We start from the raw sequence: 17,133 nt of genomic DNA on the forward strand, positions 1-17,133 counted from the left end.
AGTAATGTGTTATAGACAAAGTTAACATGCAAACAGTAAGACCACAGATGAGTTGCGTGAGGAAATCAGTTTTTTTTTATTCCATTTTTTTTATATATATAATTCAGAACAGCAAGAGTCAATTATGGCAACAATAAAATGTGCATAAAACAAATCTGAAGACAAGAAGTAGTACATTATTCTGTAGCAACTATAAGCAAAAAAAAGTATGTTTTCACACATACTAAACAGTCAAGCATGTATGCCCCCGGCAGGGAAGAAAGACCTTGGTTTAAGCTAAGAGACAGTGAAATCTGCCCACGCAGCTCTGGTTGGTTTGGAGAAAGGGACACTTTGGTTCCATAGCACTTATACAGCGACCTCGAGTCAGAAATAGGATGACCTTGACTGAAGACGGTTACATTCATTTGAAAGAGTATTTACCTATACATTTGGTATGGTGGGGAGCCTTCACCTGCTGAGTGCACAGTTGGCTGGTAGCATTAGCTGTGCCCTGTGAGTCCATGTTGACTTGAGTGATCTTACGGTGATTAGAGAATATTTCTGGGGTGGTTTTGTGTTAACATTACATTTTATTCTTGAGAACTCATGTAGTTTCTTGGTAAAAAATGTGTATCACAAGTGCAAGTGTTCAATTACTTGTCTAAAGTCTTATTTCCCTTCTCCCCAAACATATTTTTGTAAATTGAAAATATAAACTTTCTATATCTACTTATATAGATTGTTTACATTTGTGTTATTTTTTACATGCAATGAAACTAAAATTTGAAATGGTTTTGTTTATATATATTTTTTAGTTATTGTACCGTAGGGCTAGACATGAATGGCCTGTTACCAGATTTGCAATATGGACAATATATGATATTTATTGTATATCATATACTACAAGGGGAGTGAGTGGGAGTGAATGTGGGGATTACGCCCCTTGAGGATTTCCTGGCAAACTACTAGCCACTGACAAAAGCTTAAAAACGCATAGCTTTTTCTGAATGCATTGGCCTAGAAAATGACACCATTTTCTTTCTTTTTGCAAGCAAATTTGTTTAGCTGGTCTATCCATTTTGATTTTTGATTTAAATTAACCTAAAAAAGTACTTATCATTATAGAATTTTTTATTCAAAATAATATCTCAATATGATAAATGTTTTTTTTCTCTCTGTTCATTGACTATGTACAGAAGTGCAAAAAGTCAACCTTCGTCCCTTAGGTTAGAGTTCGTTCATCTGCAGCATTACCGACCTTCCCGATTCAGCAAAGTCCACTACCTCACCTCTACTCTCACCATTCACCAAACTCCAGAGATCCATCTATCTCACTGTTCATTTTGCGCTGACATTCAGGGCAATCTTAAGAAATATTAAAACAATATATATATATATATAGTTTTTAATGGATACAGTAGAAAATAACTTTTTGTTCCTTCTCTAAACATGGACAATCTAAATTTCAACACAATATACACTACCGGTCAAAAGTTTTGGAACACCTACTCATTCAAGTGTTTTTCTTTATTTTTAAAAAACTATTTTCTACACTGTAGAATAATAGTGAAGACATCAAACTATGAAATGACACATATGGAATCATGTAGTAACCAAAAAAGTGTTCAACAAATCAAAATATATTTTGTATTTGAGATTCTTCAAATAGCCACGCTTTGCCTTGATGACAGCTTTGCAGACTCTTGGCATTCTCTCAACCAGCTTCACCTGGAATGCTTTTCTAACAGTCTTGAAGGAGTTCCCACATATGCTGAGCACAATGTAGAAAATAATTAAAAGAAAAACCCTTGAATGAGTAGGTGTTCTAAAACATTTTACAGATAGCGTGTTTTCAAACGAGATCTCGACTTGTAGCTAGTTAAAACATTAGTTTTCAGCCAGAGTAGATACCTCGGCAACACACCAACTGACGCCGTTCATTGTATCAATATCAAAAGGTCGTTGATCAACATGTTTGATCAACTTCTTCAGGCGTCCAGCTACAAGAATGATGTGAATACTTATTCTGACTCCACATATTATTATTAATCATTAGTATGGTTTGAAAATCCAAATCTCTAAATTTACAACGGCTATATAATAATGTTGTCAAGTAGAATATAATAAGGCAGAAATCTACAAACTAAATATTCAAATAGATTAAAATCCTTAAGTAATACATAACACATGAGTTCAATGAAATTTAAGAGTAAATTGTTACTTGAGAAAAAAAACTAAACCAAAACATTATAAGGTGTATGTATGTGTACGGACTATAATATATAATTGGTGTTCATTGCCTGTATGGTGATTGAAAGTACATTTGATTGGGATGGAACCCAGTCCTGTAATCTAAGGCTTCAATAGAAGTACAATACAATCAGTAAAGAGATCTTACACCTCAGTCAAAACAACAAAACGAAATCACAGAACATAATGGCGTGTGAAAACAAGGGTTTTGAAATGAAATCTCTGTTCCCCCAATTCTGTGTTGAACCTTCCTTGAATTTGGCCATATACTCCGGTAACCCTTCGTGCATGAGCAGAACTGTGCTTCGGTATCCTGAATCAGTTCAAATCTGATCAAAAAAGTGAGATACTTTTTTCTTCTGTTTGATAAATTCACATCAAATTAGTTATTTGTTGTATTACCTCAATTGAAGTAAAATGTGTCTATTGAGAGGTAATAGTTCTGGGGGAGCACAAAAACACTCAACCAAGTGTATATATTCTTATGACCTAATCAAACGTATCTTTTTTCAGCGACACATGGTTTGACAGTGCTTCTTTCTAGACACACTTTTAGAATCCCTCCACCTATATGAAAAAATAAACTCAAAAACTACATTTTGATATAATACCAAAAGATCGTTTTTGAGTGGATTTTTCCTTTAAGGTTGGGGACAAGGAAATGAGACCTCATGGAGAGCTAGTACGCCCCATATCACTTCAACAGGCATTAGAGTCTACTGACTTACAACTCTCCCAGTCACTATGAGCTAGAGTCATAGATCTCCCCATCTGATAAATACAACAATAAAGCAAAAACAGAAAGGCAAAACAAAAACAAATTGATAAAAGGCACCTCTATTTTTTTTCATTGCAAGAGAGATCAAAGGCTGGAGAGGAACCCATTCCTAATTATCAACCAAAAATCAAATGGCACAATATATATATAAAGAAAATACACAATGGAGAAATTATGTAAAAAACTAAACTCGAGCCATAAAACACATATCTTAGGTAAACAGAATAACACTGCTGAAATAACACTCTGGTTTGGGATGTATGGCCTCTATGGCACACATTAGGTGGTTAAAGCTAGCATGGCTGTGCTTTCAAAGGTACACAGGTGTGTTTCTTACCCAGAACATTCATATGTCCCTGACCCTCATTTTATCATCTAGCTTCACTAGAAGCCTTTTTAAAAACAGAAAACTGTACATGCTAAAATGTGTTGTGCCTTTCTGATTTCAATTCAAATTCAAGGTGCACATTTGCAATGTTTTTTTGTAAACCATGAAAACAAATGTATTAATTTAAAAACAAAACAAATAAAAAATGCTGTCTTGGTCTACCGACGTACCAACACAGTATTCTGTACGTTAGACGCCACAACATCTCGCTCTCAGCCTCATGTGTGTGCAAAAAAATGTAAGAAAGAAATTGTGTTTGAACACACAGGTGTATTGTGAATGTACTCAGTGTCTGTCAGCATGGATAGACAGACACTCCTCTTCTCAGCTGGGTGATGCCTTGGAGGACAAGGAGGTGTGTGTGTGTGTGTGTATGTGTGTCATGGTATCGACTGGGCACACCGATGTTGGCATGTGTGACAAGAACAGCATTACGGAGCGACTGAGAGATGACGACCGATTCTCCTCCTGTCCATTGCTTGACATTCTGAACATTATAGACATAAAGGCTGAACTCTTTAGGCTTGTACAGTGCCAACACACAGTCATTTGATCTGCAAAACAAGAGACAAGGAATGACATTTTGTTTTTTAAGTTAGAAAAGTTATTTTCATTATGTAGCTCGTCTTCCAAGATCTGGATCTTATTTTTGTTCGCTGAAAGGTTGCTTAAATCGGCAATCTGCAGTTTAATCAATAACCTGGCGGCCACCCTGACACTGTTTTGGTAAAAGCTGAAAGATGGGTCTGGAGAAATAGAACCAATCTCAAATTCATAGACAGAGCACTGGATGTAAGGACTGACGATCCATCATATCAAAATTGTTTATGTTATTACCATCAAGGACCACTTTGGAAACAAGTGTTTAAATATATACTTTCAGATGCTATCGTCTGGAAATACAGTGTACATCTTGCTGTGTAATGTTTTTACCCAAACAAATCAAAATTCAATGTTTTCATTTGCATTGTTTACCAATATTGGATGAAAACACGCTTATAATTTGGATTCTGATGGGGTACAAGAGTTAAACTAAGCTCATGAGGCATCTATAAGTAATATTCTTCAAGAATCAATGGGTATATATTCATTTCAATGTCCAAAAATGTATGATTGCCGATTGCCCCTTTAAATGTATAAAAATAAAAGAAACACACTAGCTGCACAGTTGAACATACTGTAGCGAAACCGAGATGAATAGAAACTCACTGTTCTTGACTCGAACTACATTTGAGTCAGATACTTGTGACTACTCAGATGATCGGCAGAAATGATTGGAATCTGGGGGTGGGGACAGAGCAGAGAAATCAAACACAGCAAACATCTTACGCATCAGACATCCACTAGCCCCACTACCACACATCAGCAGGTTTAACCACATTTCTGAGTTCATTACCGAAAAGGAGATGAAGATAAGACAAAATGTGGTTACAATGTTGCATAGATAAAACAAAGCATTTTATAGGATCACTGAAACCAGCTAATCAACGGCCAAGCATCATTTTTGGAATGTTTGGCAAGGGGAGGAAGGGGGTGGAAGGAAGAAAAGAAAATGTCAGTCGCTAGTGAGGTGTCTCCTTGTGCAAACTTAAGTCCTACAGCTTGTTGACCTGCAGCCAGGGGTTGGAACCCAAATTATTTTCCAATCATTTTGTATTGTTTTTTTTCTTTCCGTTCCACTGTTCCAACCTGTAAAATAAAGTTCTGAACTGGTTCGGACCCCAAAAAAATATTGGTTTATATCGTTCCTTTTTAAACCTCTGAAATTGTTTTATTTTTATTTTTTTACATTAGCTCGACATTAAATTACTTCACAAATCAGTGAGGATAGAGCAGTATGGAGCAGGCAAGCTGTAGTTGTTTAAATCCGCGATGGACAGACAAGTGTAGGGCGCGAGAAGCGACTTCAAGGGTGGGTGGGGGGAGAGCGAGACAGGGTGAAGGAGGAGGCTTGGTTTGAAGCTCTGGGCATATTGTTATGACAAGCATTATCTCAATTAGGCCCACAGAACTATACCTACGGAAGAACGGCTTCTATGGAAAATCTTTGAATGTCTATTGAACTTCCGAGAGTTAACAAGCTAACAAGCTTGTGTGTGCAGAGTGGCACCATAATTAAAAACAATAGTTAATCAATCCAATGTGAAATGTAAAAGTTATAGTATTGAAAAAGTGAATACATTTTTCCCTAATTAAAAATCTCTCCCTAATTTCTGAATCACGCTTGTAACATCAGTAGGTTACAGTAGCCTAAGCTTCGGAGGGGGAGGGGCAGGTTTCCTACATGCTCACACTGGCAAATATTTTCAGCTGTCAGGCAGACAGACACTGGAATAAGTTCCTGGGTGACAGAGGGAGGGCTTTGCATAGCTGCCTTGTGGTATTTTTTGCGGGGGACTGAAACGTAACATAATAGTATTAACCGGTTCCCATGCTTTTAAAATAACAGTTCTGAACTGGAACAGTATAGATCACTTTCCTTCCTGGTTCTGATTCTGTCTTGGGGGGTGTTCAGTTCTGTTCCCTGAAGTGCAGTTAGTTAAGCATACATTTTTTCCCTTGGGATAATAAAGTTTCAACTAAAGTCTTTAACGTTTCAACTAAAGTCTTTAACGGTTGTTGCACTCCCATTACATTATACGGAAAATATGTTCATATTTCACTATGTACATGCATTCTTTCCCTTGTCCTATTTGACCACATACAGTATGGTCTGAAATTATTGACACCCTTGATAAAGATGAGCAAAAATGACTTTATAAAATAAATAATTGAAATACTGAGCTATATTGTATGCCAATATTTTTGGGGAAATTGTATTATTTTATACTAATACAATTGCCCAGAGAAGGAGATTTTGTTTGACAAGTAATACAAAAAAATACAAAAATAGGTAGGGGTCAAAATTATTGACACCCCTGTTTTCAATACCTTTCAACACCTCCCCTTGAGAGGATAACGGCACTGAGCCTTTTTCTAAAATGTCGAAGAACACATTGGGAGGGATCTTAGACCATTCCTCAATAAAGAATCCTTCCAGATCCCTGATATCCTTTGTCTGCTCTTATGGACTGCCTTCTTCAATTCAAACCACAGGTTTTCAATGGGGTTCATGTCCAGAGACTGAGATGGCCATTGCAAAATGTGGATTTTGATGTGTGCTTGGGGTTATGGTCTTGCTGGAAGATCCACTTGCGGCCAAGTTTCAGCCTCCTGGCAGAGGCAACCAGGTTTTTAGATGCCGTTGACCTTAACAAGGGCCCCAGGACAAGTGGAAGCAAAATGGCCCCATAACATCAAAGATCCACTACCATATTTTACAGTAGGAACGGGGTCCTTTTCTGCTTATGCATTCTAATTTCGACACCAAACCCACCAGTGGTGTGCGTGGCCATTGAGCTCAATTTGCATGACCAATGTAAATGCCTGGAGTTTGCTAAACAACATTGGCACTTGGATTGGAACTGGTGCGTTGGTCAAATGACATGTAAATAGAGCTCTTTGACATCTTTATCAAGGGAGTCAGTCATTTCTGACCCCACCTGTATACTCCTCACTCAAGGGCCTAAGCAGCAGAAGAAGAAAAAGTGGAGTCCTCAGACACCGTAATAGCTTTGACTGCATGTAGCCAGCAGCAGAAAAACATAGGCCGAGCACCAAATGGCACAGAGAGCAACTGCTGCACCTACTGTGCAAAACGCTTGACAAAAACAAGGAAAACTACCTAATACATACCAATTGCATGTATTCGTTGGTAGTCAACTTTGATAAGGAAGAGTCCTCAAAATGAGAAAGGACAAAGATCAAGGTTAAAATGACGTCAAACATGAACGACATACAGTAAATGTCTCCCCAGAATGACTAGTTAATGACATATATAACTAGTTTAATAACTACATTCAAAGTTTACCATTACCATGATACATAGATGTACTGTCCTAATAACCTTTCATTAAACGGTTATACGCAACAACCAGTGTAGGCCAACAAGAGGGAGACTGTCTCCCATCCCATCCCTAGCAGACAGGGAAGCACCTACAGAACCTCCATGTGCACTGTGCGTGAAAGGCAGACCCCTTGTATTCAGTATTCAGACCCCTTGACTTTTTCCACATTTTGTTACATTACAGCCTTAATCTAAAATGTATAAAATAAAATAAAATTTCATCTCCCCATCCAACCTGACAGACCCTTTACTGAATTCTTTGTTGAAGCACCTTTTGCAGCGATTATAGTCTCGAGTCCTCTTGGGTATGACGCTACAAGCTTGGCACACCTGTATTTGGGGAGTTTCTCCCATTCTTTGCAGATCCTCTCAAGCTCTGTCAGGTTGGATGGGGAGCGTCGCTGCACAGCTATTTTCAGATCTCTCCAGAAATGTTAGATCGGGTTCAAGTCCGGGCTCTGGCTGGGCCACTCAAGGACATTCAGAGACTTGTTCCAAAGCCACTCCTGCATTGTCTTGGCTGTGTGCTTAGGGTCATTGTCCTGTTGGAAGGTGAACCTTCACCTCAGTCTGAGGTCCTGAGCTTCATCAAGAATGTCTCCGTACTTTACTCCGTTCATCTTTCCCTCGATCCTGACTAGTCTCTCAGTCCCTGCCGCTGACAAACATCCCCACACCATGATGCTGCCACCACCATGCTTCACCGTAGGGATGGTGCCAGGTTTCCTCCAGACATGACGCTTGTTTCATCAGACCAGAGAATCGTGTTTGTCATGGTCTGAGAGTCTTTAGGTGCTTTCTGGCAAACACCAAGCGGGCTGTCATGTGCCTTTTACTGAGGAGTGGCCTCCGTCTGGCCACTCTACCATAAAGGCCTGATTGGTGCAGTGTTGCAGAGATTGTTGTCCTTCTGGAAGGTTCTCCCATCTCCACAGAGAAATCTCCCTGACCAAGGCCCTTTTCCCCCAATTTCTCATTTTAGAAAGATTCTTGGTGGTTCCAAACTTCTTCCATTTAAGAATGATGGAGGCCACTGTGTCCTTGGGGACTTTCAATGCTGCAGAAATGTTTTGGTACCCTTCTCCCAGATCTGTGCCACAAAACAATCCTGTCTTGGAGCTCTACGGACAATTCCTTCGACCTCATGGCTAGGTTTTGCTCTGGCATGCACTGTCAATTGTTGGACCTTATAAAGACAGGTCTGTGCCTTTCTAAATCATGTCCAATCAATTGATTTTACCACAAGTGGACTCCAATCAAGTTGTAGAAACATCTCTAGGATGATCAATTAGAAACAGGATGCACCTGAGCTCAATTTTGAGTCTCATAGCAAAGGATCTGAATACTTGTGTAAATAAGGTATCTGTTTTTTATTTTAATACGTTTGCAAAAAAATTGAAAAAACAGTTTTTGTTTTGTCATTATGTGGTATTTTGTGTAGATTGATGAGGGGGGAAAATATATTCATCCATTTTAGAATAAGGCTGTAATGTAACGAAAGGGTTTGAGAGAGAGAGAGAGAGAGAGAGAGAGAGAGAGAGAGAGAGAGAGAGAGAGAGAGAGAGAGAGAGAGAGAGAGAGAGAGAGAGAGAGAGAGAGAGAGAGAGAGAGAGAGAGAGAGAGAGAGAGAGAGAGAGAGAGAGAGAGAGAGAGAGAGAGAGAGAGAGAGAGAGAGAGAGAGAGAGAGAGAGAGAGAGAGAGAGAGAGAGAGAGAGAGAGAGAGAGAGAGAGAGAGAGAGAGAGAGAGAGAGAGAGAGAGAGAGAGAGAGAGAGAGAGAGAGAGAGAGAGAGAGAGAGAGACAGAGAGACAGAGAGAGAGAGAGAGAGACAGAGACAGAGAGACAGAGAGACAGAGAGACAGAGAGACAGAGAGAGAGAGAGAGGAGCAAACCTGATTGGCTGAGGAGGTTGCGAAGGGAACGCTTGTGGCAGATGTGGTGGCTGCAGACGCTTGCGTACCACCGTGCATCATGGGTACTTTTGTCAAAAGGGAAAATCAGGTAAGCAAAAACCCATAGAGGAGTAGAGTGTGGCCAATTGGGCGCCAGGCAAACGTGAGGGACAGGTGAGGGGGAAGAGGGGCAAGGGCCCGATTCTAATTCAATAACTCACTTCCTTTTTCTCTGCCCTCGCTGATGCATACTCAAAGATCTGAGAGGATTGGATATGTGTAAGCAATATGATGCAGACAAGACCTAGCCTAGAAGAAGGTTGGGTTGGCAGTAACCACATTGCTTAAACACTTCTAGTCTTTTCTGATCTGAGAAGGGAAAGACACGAGGGAGAGGAGAAGGGAGTAAGTTATATGATTGGAATCTAGCCATGGGTGTTAAAGGGATAGGGATATCAGACTGGTACATCTGTGGATGGCATATTACGGTTATACCAGACAAAAGCGGTATAGAGTCTAAGGAATATTTACAGTAACATGTTTGGTAGTACAACTGAAACAGAATAAAACTTACATTAAAACATACACTGAGTGCACAAAACATTAGGAACACCTGCTCTTGCCATGACAGACTGACCATGCAAATCCAGGTGAAAGCTACAGTATGATCCCTTATTGATGTCACCTGTTAAATCCACTTCAATCAGTGTAGATGAAGAGGAGGAGACAGGTTAAGGAGGATTTTTAAGCCTTGAGACAATTGAGACATGGATTGTGTATGTGCCATTCAGAGGGTGAAAGGGCAAGACAAAATATGCTTTTGAACGGGGTATGGTTGAAGGTGCCAAGTGCACTAATTTGAGTATGTCAAGAACTGCAACGCTGCTGAGTTTTTCACGCTCAACAGTTTCCCGTGTGTATCAAGAATGGTCCACCACCACCCAAAGGATATGCAGGCAACTTGACACAACTGTGAGAAGCATCGGAGTCAACATGGGCCAGCATCCCTGTGGAACGCTTTCGACACCTTGTAGTCCGTGTGTCAACGAATTGAGACTGTTCTGAGGGCAAAAGGGGGTGCAACTTAATATTAGGAAGGTATTCCTAATGTTTTTCACACTCAATGTATATTGCCAGAATTACAATGTATAGTTATGACTAAACACAGCATTATTTTTTTTAAATGACAAAGGAAATGTGCAAATGAGTATATATTATATGCCACAACCAACCCTGTGACTCTGTCAAAGCAAAGGCAGATCCAACTACATGTGGATCTGACCATACTGAGGATTATTAAATGGAGGGACATTTAAACTATTAGCCTGATCCTAGAACTGTTTGTGCTGTCTTGCCAACTCCTATGGTTATTGAGTGCTCCTATCTTCCTAACTCCTATGGTCACTCGTGTGACAGCGACCCTAGCAGTTGACTAGACAGCACACAAAAGTGGGAATCATGCCGTAAAACTATATGGGTTCACTCAGATGTGATGGTTAGATAGATTGATGTGCGAGTCACTGGCAAGGCTGAAGGCTAATTGGTGGAGAAGGAAAGCTGGAACCTACCAACACCGGCGGTGGGGGTCATGCAGAATATTGAGCCTGCCCAAATGCACATCATGCAGTGCAACAGGAAGTGTGCAACAGGAAGTGGATTGGAAAAGGGGGAGAGAAATCAAAACAGCCCGTCACAAGGTTCGTTAGAATGAAGGAAGAGATCAGGTTAATTAATTAACTGGACCAGTAACACAGTAGGTAGTCATCAGTGGAAATACAGGTGTGCTGACCAGGGTTGGGGTAAATTCCATTTAAATTCCAGTTAATTCAGAATGTAAACCTAATTCCAATTCCAATTTAACACATATCTCATTGAAAACCATTGAAGAGAATTGGAATTGGAATTTCAGTGTTTCTAAATTGACTGGAATTTAAATGGAATTAACCCCAACCCTGGTGCTGACTAAACTAGCCAATAAGGAGAATCAGGTAGAGAGTCAACACAGATCAGATAAAAACATGGATATTAATGTGCAATAAACAGTGATAATAATAGTAATAGCAATCATCAATCAATTAATATAAATAGTTAAAGTCATAAAAATAATCATAATAGTGACACATGGCATACACACACGCTCAAGACAGAATCAAAAAAGTGTAGCAGTTGAATATGGAAGCAGGACATACATTATGTTGCCAAACAGATGCAAGGGGACAGAAAGGAGAAACGTCCCAATGCAGTCTCCATCTGACCACATGCACAGCCCCCAGCCCAAACCAAAGCACATTACCAGTGAGGGAACCTGAACACCTGCACCACTTTCAGATTTAGATGGCGGTGTGGAGCCTTTAACATTGTTATAACAATGTTTGCACTGTTCACCTTCTACGTACTCTAACTCTAATGCTGAGCTCTAACTACCTTCAATGTCCATGCAGGTCTACTCGTTTTAGTTCTACGTATGACAGAGACCATATGAAAGCAACGTGGGCGCCCTGGGAGCCATACCTGAGGGGAGGAAGGCAGCCTGCTGCTGAAACTGCATGTTGGCCAAGGCGTGTTGGTACTGGAGCATGCCAGTGTTGAACATGGCAGAAGCCCCATTAGGCTTCTCCAGGGCTGCCCGCTTGGGCATGGGTGGCATGACACTATGGGGGATCCCCTGACCAGCCCCAACGGAGGGAGGGAAAGAGGGACGGGGGGAGAGAGAGAGAGATAGGAGAAACAAACAACGAGAGAGAATGAGAGAGAAAGAGGTGCGTGAGGGAGGCGTGAGAGAGAGGGTGTGTTGGAAGTAAAAACGGGAAAGAAAACAAAAAAGAGAATTGTTGTTAAGTTAGAGGATAAAAGAACATCACAACAACAAAGTGTAACCGTGTGTAACACCAGCAAGCAAGCAGCAGTCTACATAATTACTACACAAGCAAGAGCATGGCACTAACTGTGGCTACATAGCATTCATATCCATGATACAATCAGTGACTAAGCTTAATATGGAGGATATACCGTATAAATACCCCTTGCGCTGACTTAATGCAACTAAAGCAAGCATTGATCTATTAATTAAACAACAAGGCAGCTAAGAAGAGGAAGAGATAGGAAGCATAGAGAGAGAGGGGGCTGCACTGCTAGCGCCATGATCAACTGAATTATGAGCAATCTTATTAACTCAGGTGGGAATGGATCCCTACAATATGACTTTAATCCTATCCCACTCAATCAGACATGCACTTGGAACAAATACATGCATATATACTGTACATACATACTACTGATTTACAACACATTGTACATAAGCTAGAGCCATGCCACCATTTACATTTACTGTTAAAAGCTCAAATGTCCTCAACCCTCTCCTACTGTTAACATAAGCTATAGGTGATTAATTGATTGTGGCCCTTTGTACAGATTCCCATGTCGAATTGATGTTTGTTTTGGAAGCAGGTTTTTATCGCAAACATGGTGGAGATGGTCAATTCAGTCAAAGCCGGGAAGGAAGCCACAATCAGTTTATCACAGGCAATAATGACACATATAGCAACAGGAGAAAAGAAAACACATTACGACAACAAACAATAATTAAAGTAGCTATATCTGGGTTAAGACATTGCACTACGACAAAGCCACATGCCAAGCTAAAAGGTGAAAGGTCATAGTACCAGGTCAAAGGTTGCGTCGAGGGGTCGCTTCAGTGATTTGACAGCCGACTGAGTCTTAATTAGCAGGCAGCGAGCACATGATGGCAATGGGCCAATGGGGTTCAAGCGCATTAACATAAACCAGCAAGCAGAGGTGCATCATGGGGGCAGCAGTGCAGTTCGGGTAGGTGAGAAAAAAACAACAAATAAAAAACAAATCATTGGAATGCAGTATACAAGGGGATAACATGACTAGGGCATGCACAGTGTGTAGACACTACAGTACTACGGCTGAGAGCTACAGTACAGTAAATGGTCATGAGTTCAATAATGGTCTAGCTATATCAAATACTGTGAAAATATGTAAACAAGAATCAAATGGAATGTACACTGGTATTACTTCAAAACACTGGGCATTGAGTGATATGATCACACTTTCAAATAAATATAACGTATGAAGCATTCATAAACCCTTTTTAAGGTCTACAACAAATGTCATACTTGATGAAGTGTAGTATAGGGTTTATACCACATCTGGTATAGCACCAGATATAAGGACCTGTTATATCACCTTTATATAGTGTGACATTTGCTTATAAATGATTATGAAGCATCTATGCAGGCCTTATAAAGGGTTTATGAAGCCTTTATTAAGCAATATGAGCTATAGAATGTTTAAAGTGTGACAAGTGGGACTATTAAATAATCAAAAAGCCATACACTCTAATCTTTCACTGTGCACATCATAGTCATTGTCTCATTACAATGATTAAACACCACAACGTTTGTTTTTTGCTCTTCATACAAAGCATGGCAAATACTAGGAACAATAGACAAGTGTTACAACGCTAGTTTAGCTGTGGATGTTCAGCTAGAGAGGAATGACCATTGTTATATTAGACTTAGACTGCAGTCAGATAAGCACATTAAATGCATTGAATGCCAAGAGGAACCTATGCAGGGGAAGCACACATGGAGACAGTGGATGAAGATACAGATACGATCAGTTAGATCAGCTAAACGCCTGTGTTTCTTTAATCAGCTAACGCCATCAGGCAGAGAAAAAGACTGAGCCATATAATATAATAGAGACGTTGCCTGTAGGCACATATCTAAGATCAGTTTCTCTGCTTACCCTCCCCAAATCCTAACCATATCCATTGCAACGTCAAAACCCATAACTGACCTTAGATCTGTGGCTACGGGCAGCTTCATCCTACTGTGTGTATTTCCTCATTCCTACAATGCGACTGTTTCCTAGATGATCCAAGATGGCGGACTACTCACCATGGCTGCGGCGGCAGTGGCCTGGTTCACCTGATGCTGTGCAGCCTTGATCTTGGCCTGCAGGTGGGCCGGAGGGTGGAAGTACTTGCACTTCTCCCTGGAGCAGCGGCCCTTGATGTAGTCCATACACACGGTGACCGTGTTGTCGTTGGTGTCGATCATGGTGCTGTCGGAGGGGTGGGAGAAGCGACAGTCATTCTCCCCCCGGGAGCAGTTGCCCCGCTGGTACTCACGACACACCTGGCGAGGGGGAGAGGGTGTGGGGGAGGGATGAATACAAGGATATACATTGATACACACTAATTTGGTTTTCATCCAATTGGCGACAGATTTTCATGCGAATATTCTAAAATATCCACTGCCATTTATCGCATAATTCATTTTCATAATTCATATAAACGCATAATTCATTCATTTTCATTAATTTCATTATCTATCAGCATTTTATAAAATTGGACCAAAACTTCCTGTTTTCCATCACAACTGCCGTGATTTTTTAATTTTTTATACGGCTTTACACACAGAAACTGTACCGTAATTTCCGGACTATAAGCCGCTACTTTTTTCCCACGCTTTGAACCTCGCGGCTTATACAATGACGTGGCTAATTTATGGATTTTTCCCGCTTTCACAAGATTCATGCCGCCAAAAAACTGAGCACCGTCACATAATGTGACGTAAATCGAGCGCGCTCAAACTTCCCATCATTCTGATTACGGTAGTCATTTTGTCACCCTCATCATGGCAAAGACACGGAGAAATGCATATGATGCAGCTTTCAAGTTGAAGGCGATCGATCTGGCTGTTGGAAAAGGAAATAGAGCTGCTGCACGGGAGCTTGGCCTTAATGAGTCGATGATAAGACGTTGGAAACAGCAGCGTGAGGAACTGACTGAAAAAAGACAACAAAAGCTTGAGGGAAGAAAAGCAGTTGGCCTGAACTAGAAAATAAGCTTGAAGACTGGGTCAACACACAGAGAGCAGACGGCCGAGGTGTTTCAACTGAGGCTATTCTATTCCAACACCGAAGTAGATGACTTCAGTGGTTTCAGTGCACAGGAGGAGGAAGATAGTGACCAATGACTTTCTTGGTAGGCTACTGTTTAATGTTTGTTACAAGCCGTGTTTCGTTAAAGCCTATTTATTTTTGTTACAAGCCGTGTTTCGTTTAAAAGCCTATTTATTTTTGTAACAAGCCGTGTTTCGTTTAAAAGCCTATTTATTTTTGTAACAAGCCGTGTTTCGTTTAAAAGCCTATTAATTTTTGTAACAAGCCGTGTTTTGTTTAAAAGCCTATTTATTTTTGTAACAAGCCGTGTTTCGTTTAAAGGCTGTGTAAAGTTCATTTGTTTCAATGTACCGGTAGGCACCTGCGGCTTATAGACATGTGCGGCTTATTTATGTACAAAATACATATTTTTTTATAATTCAGTGGGTGCGGCTTATATTCAGGTGCGCTTAATAGTCCAGAAATTACGGTAGATGGAAACGTGGTTAGTCATACAGACATAAGCATTGAGCAAAGTCACTGTGTGTTGGACATGGCATTTGAAGAGCAGCAGAGGGCAGCACTGGCTTTATGTTAACACAGCATGATGTGGCCTAGAATCAGCACAGGCTGCTGGAGGGGGGGTGTCCGTCAATCTGAATCGCTTACCTCCAGTCTGTCTGTCCTCATGAGTTTCTGTGCAGCTGCGGCTGCAGCATTGGGGACCTGGCCGTGGTTGGGGTGGCCTGCCATGAGGACCTGCGGGCTGGGCATGATCTCTGCCTGCATCAGGCCGGGCGATACCGGGCCCAGGTACGGGTTGAAGGCTGCTGCCGCCGCGCTGGCATTGGTGGCCAGGCCTGGTGCCATAGAGAACATAGGCTGCAAACGGGAGGAGGGGGCGGGCGGGCGGATAGAGACAAGGGTCAAAGGTGAGAGGTTATATTTCCTGGTATGTTAAATGTACTGTATTCAATGTTATGTGGCTTATCTACACTGATACTGAATTCCCTATATAGTGCACTGCTTTAGGGCTCTGCATGGTCAGAAGTAGTACACTACATAGGGAATAGAGTGTCATTTGAGATGCAGCCGACTGTAAGTGTTGTCATGTAATTACTTGATGTAAACTGAACCTGTTGCTGTCTTGGACCAGGTCATAGAGACTAACCTGGATTGGCAAAGGTTGAATAAAATGAAGAGGGGTTTCAGGTCCTGGGATTCAGTCACAGTTCAGTTATATTCTTTTCCACTCACGTGTATGTGTGTGTATGTGTGTGTGTGTGCATTTGTGCGCACATTTGTTCTCTCACCATTGTGTATGTGTGTGACTTCACATCCCTACTGTATTTGTCTCACCATAGGCTGTAGCTGTGTGCCGGGCATCATGGCATTTGCGAGCTGCATCTGCTGGGCCAGCATGGCCATGTTCTTCTGTTGGATGAGGTTGTTCCTGCCGTTGATCTCCAGCTGGGTCTTTAGGTGGCCAGGAGGGTGCAGGTACTTACAGTTCTCCCTGGAACAACGGCCCTGAGAGAGGGAGGTGCGAAAGGGGAGTGGGGGGGGGGGGTTTGGACAGCAAGAGAGAGAAGCAATGTGTCAAAGGAAAGTAAGTTGATTCAGATTCAGACAGCACTGCTTTAAAGACGTCCTCCAGTGATTCTTGAACTTTTACTGTTGAAAAGCGATATCCCAAGTATAAATACAGTTAAGTACACACAAAAATGTTTTGAGCAAAATTGTGTTTTTTTAGAGAAAACAAACTTCAAGGAGACTGCCTCGCCTGGTTCACCAACTACTTCTCAGATAGAATTCAGGGTGTCAAATCGGAGGGCCTGTTGTCTGGACCTCTGGCAGTCTCTATGGGGGTACCACAGGGTTCAATTCTCGGGCCGACTCTTTTCTCTGTATATGCCAATGATGTTGCTCTTGCTGCGGGTGATTCATTGATCCACTTCTACGCAGACGACACCATTCTCTAT

The 17,133-nt window shown here is 41.1% G+C and overlaps 1 protein-coding gene across 27 annotated transcripts in view; it reads right to left on the reverse strand.

Moving 5' to 3' along the window:
- Positions 1-1,693: 1,693 nt before the first annotated feature.
- The window catches only part of LOC112226551 (muscleblind-like protein 1), a 98,149-nt gene continuing 82,709 nt past the window's right edge, over positions 1,694-17,133 (reverse strand). For 5 of the 27 annotated variants that reach the window (XM_042307747.1, XM_042307746.1, XM_042307744.1 and 2 more), the window contains 11 exons: positions 16,511-16,681; positions 16,272-16,322; positions 15,821-16,033; positions 14,164-14,403; positions 12,898-12,951; positions 11,747-11,900; positions 10,804-10,839; positions 9,236-9,321; positions 7,134-7,178; positions 4,608-4,679; positions 1,694-3,952 (listed from right to left, as the gene is read on the reverse strand). In XM_042307747.1, the coding sequence (XP_042163681.1) occupies positions 4,623-4,679; positions 7,134-7,178; positions 9,236-9,321; positions 10,804-10,839; positions 11,747-11,900; positions 12,898-12,951; positions 14,164-14,403; positions 15,821-16,033; positions 16,272-16,322; positions 16,511-16,681 (1,107 nt within the window). In that variant the 3' untranslated portion in view covers positions 1,694-3,952; positions 4,608-4,622. The remainder of the gene's footprint in view (positions 3,953-4,607; positions 4,680-7,133; positions 7,179-9,235; positions 9,322-10,803; positions 10,840-11,746; positions 11,901-12,897; positions 12,952-14,163; positions 14,404-15,820; positions 16,034-16,271; positions 16,323-16,510; positions 16,682-17,133) is intronic. The other 22 variants (XM_042307749.1, XM_042307752.1, XM_042307753.1 and 19 more) reach the window with 22 other exon arrangements.

Source organism: Oncorhynchus tshawytscha, linkage group LG28 (genome assembly GCF_018296145.1).
Source record: "Oncorhynchus tshawytscha isolate Ot180627B linkage group LG28, Otsh_v2.0, whole genome shotgun sequence".
NCBI classification, from domain to species: Eukaryota; Metazoa; Chordata; class Actinopteri; order Salmoniformes; family Salmonidae; genus Oncorhynchus; species Oncorhynchus tshawytscha.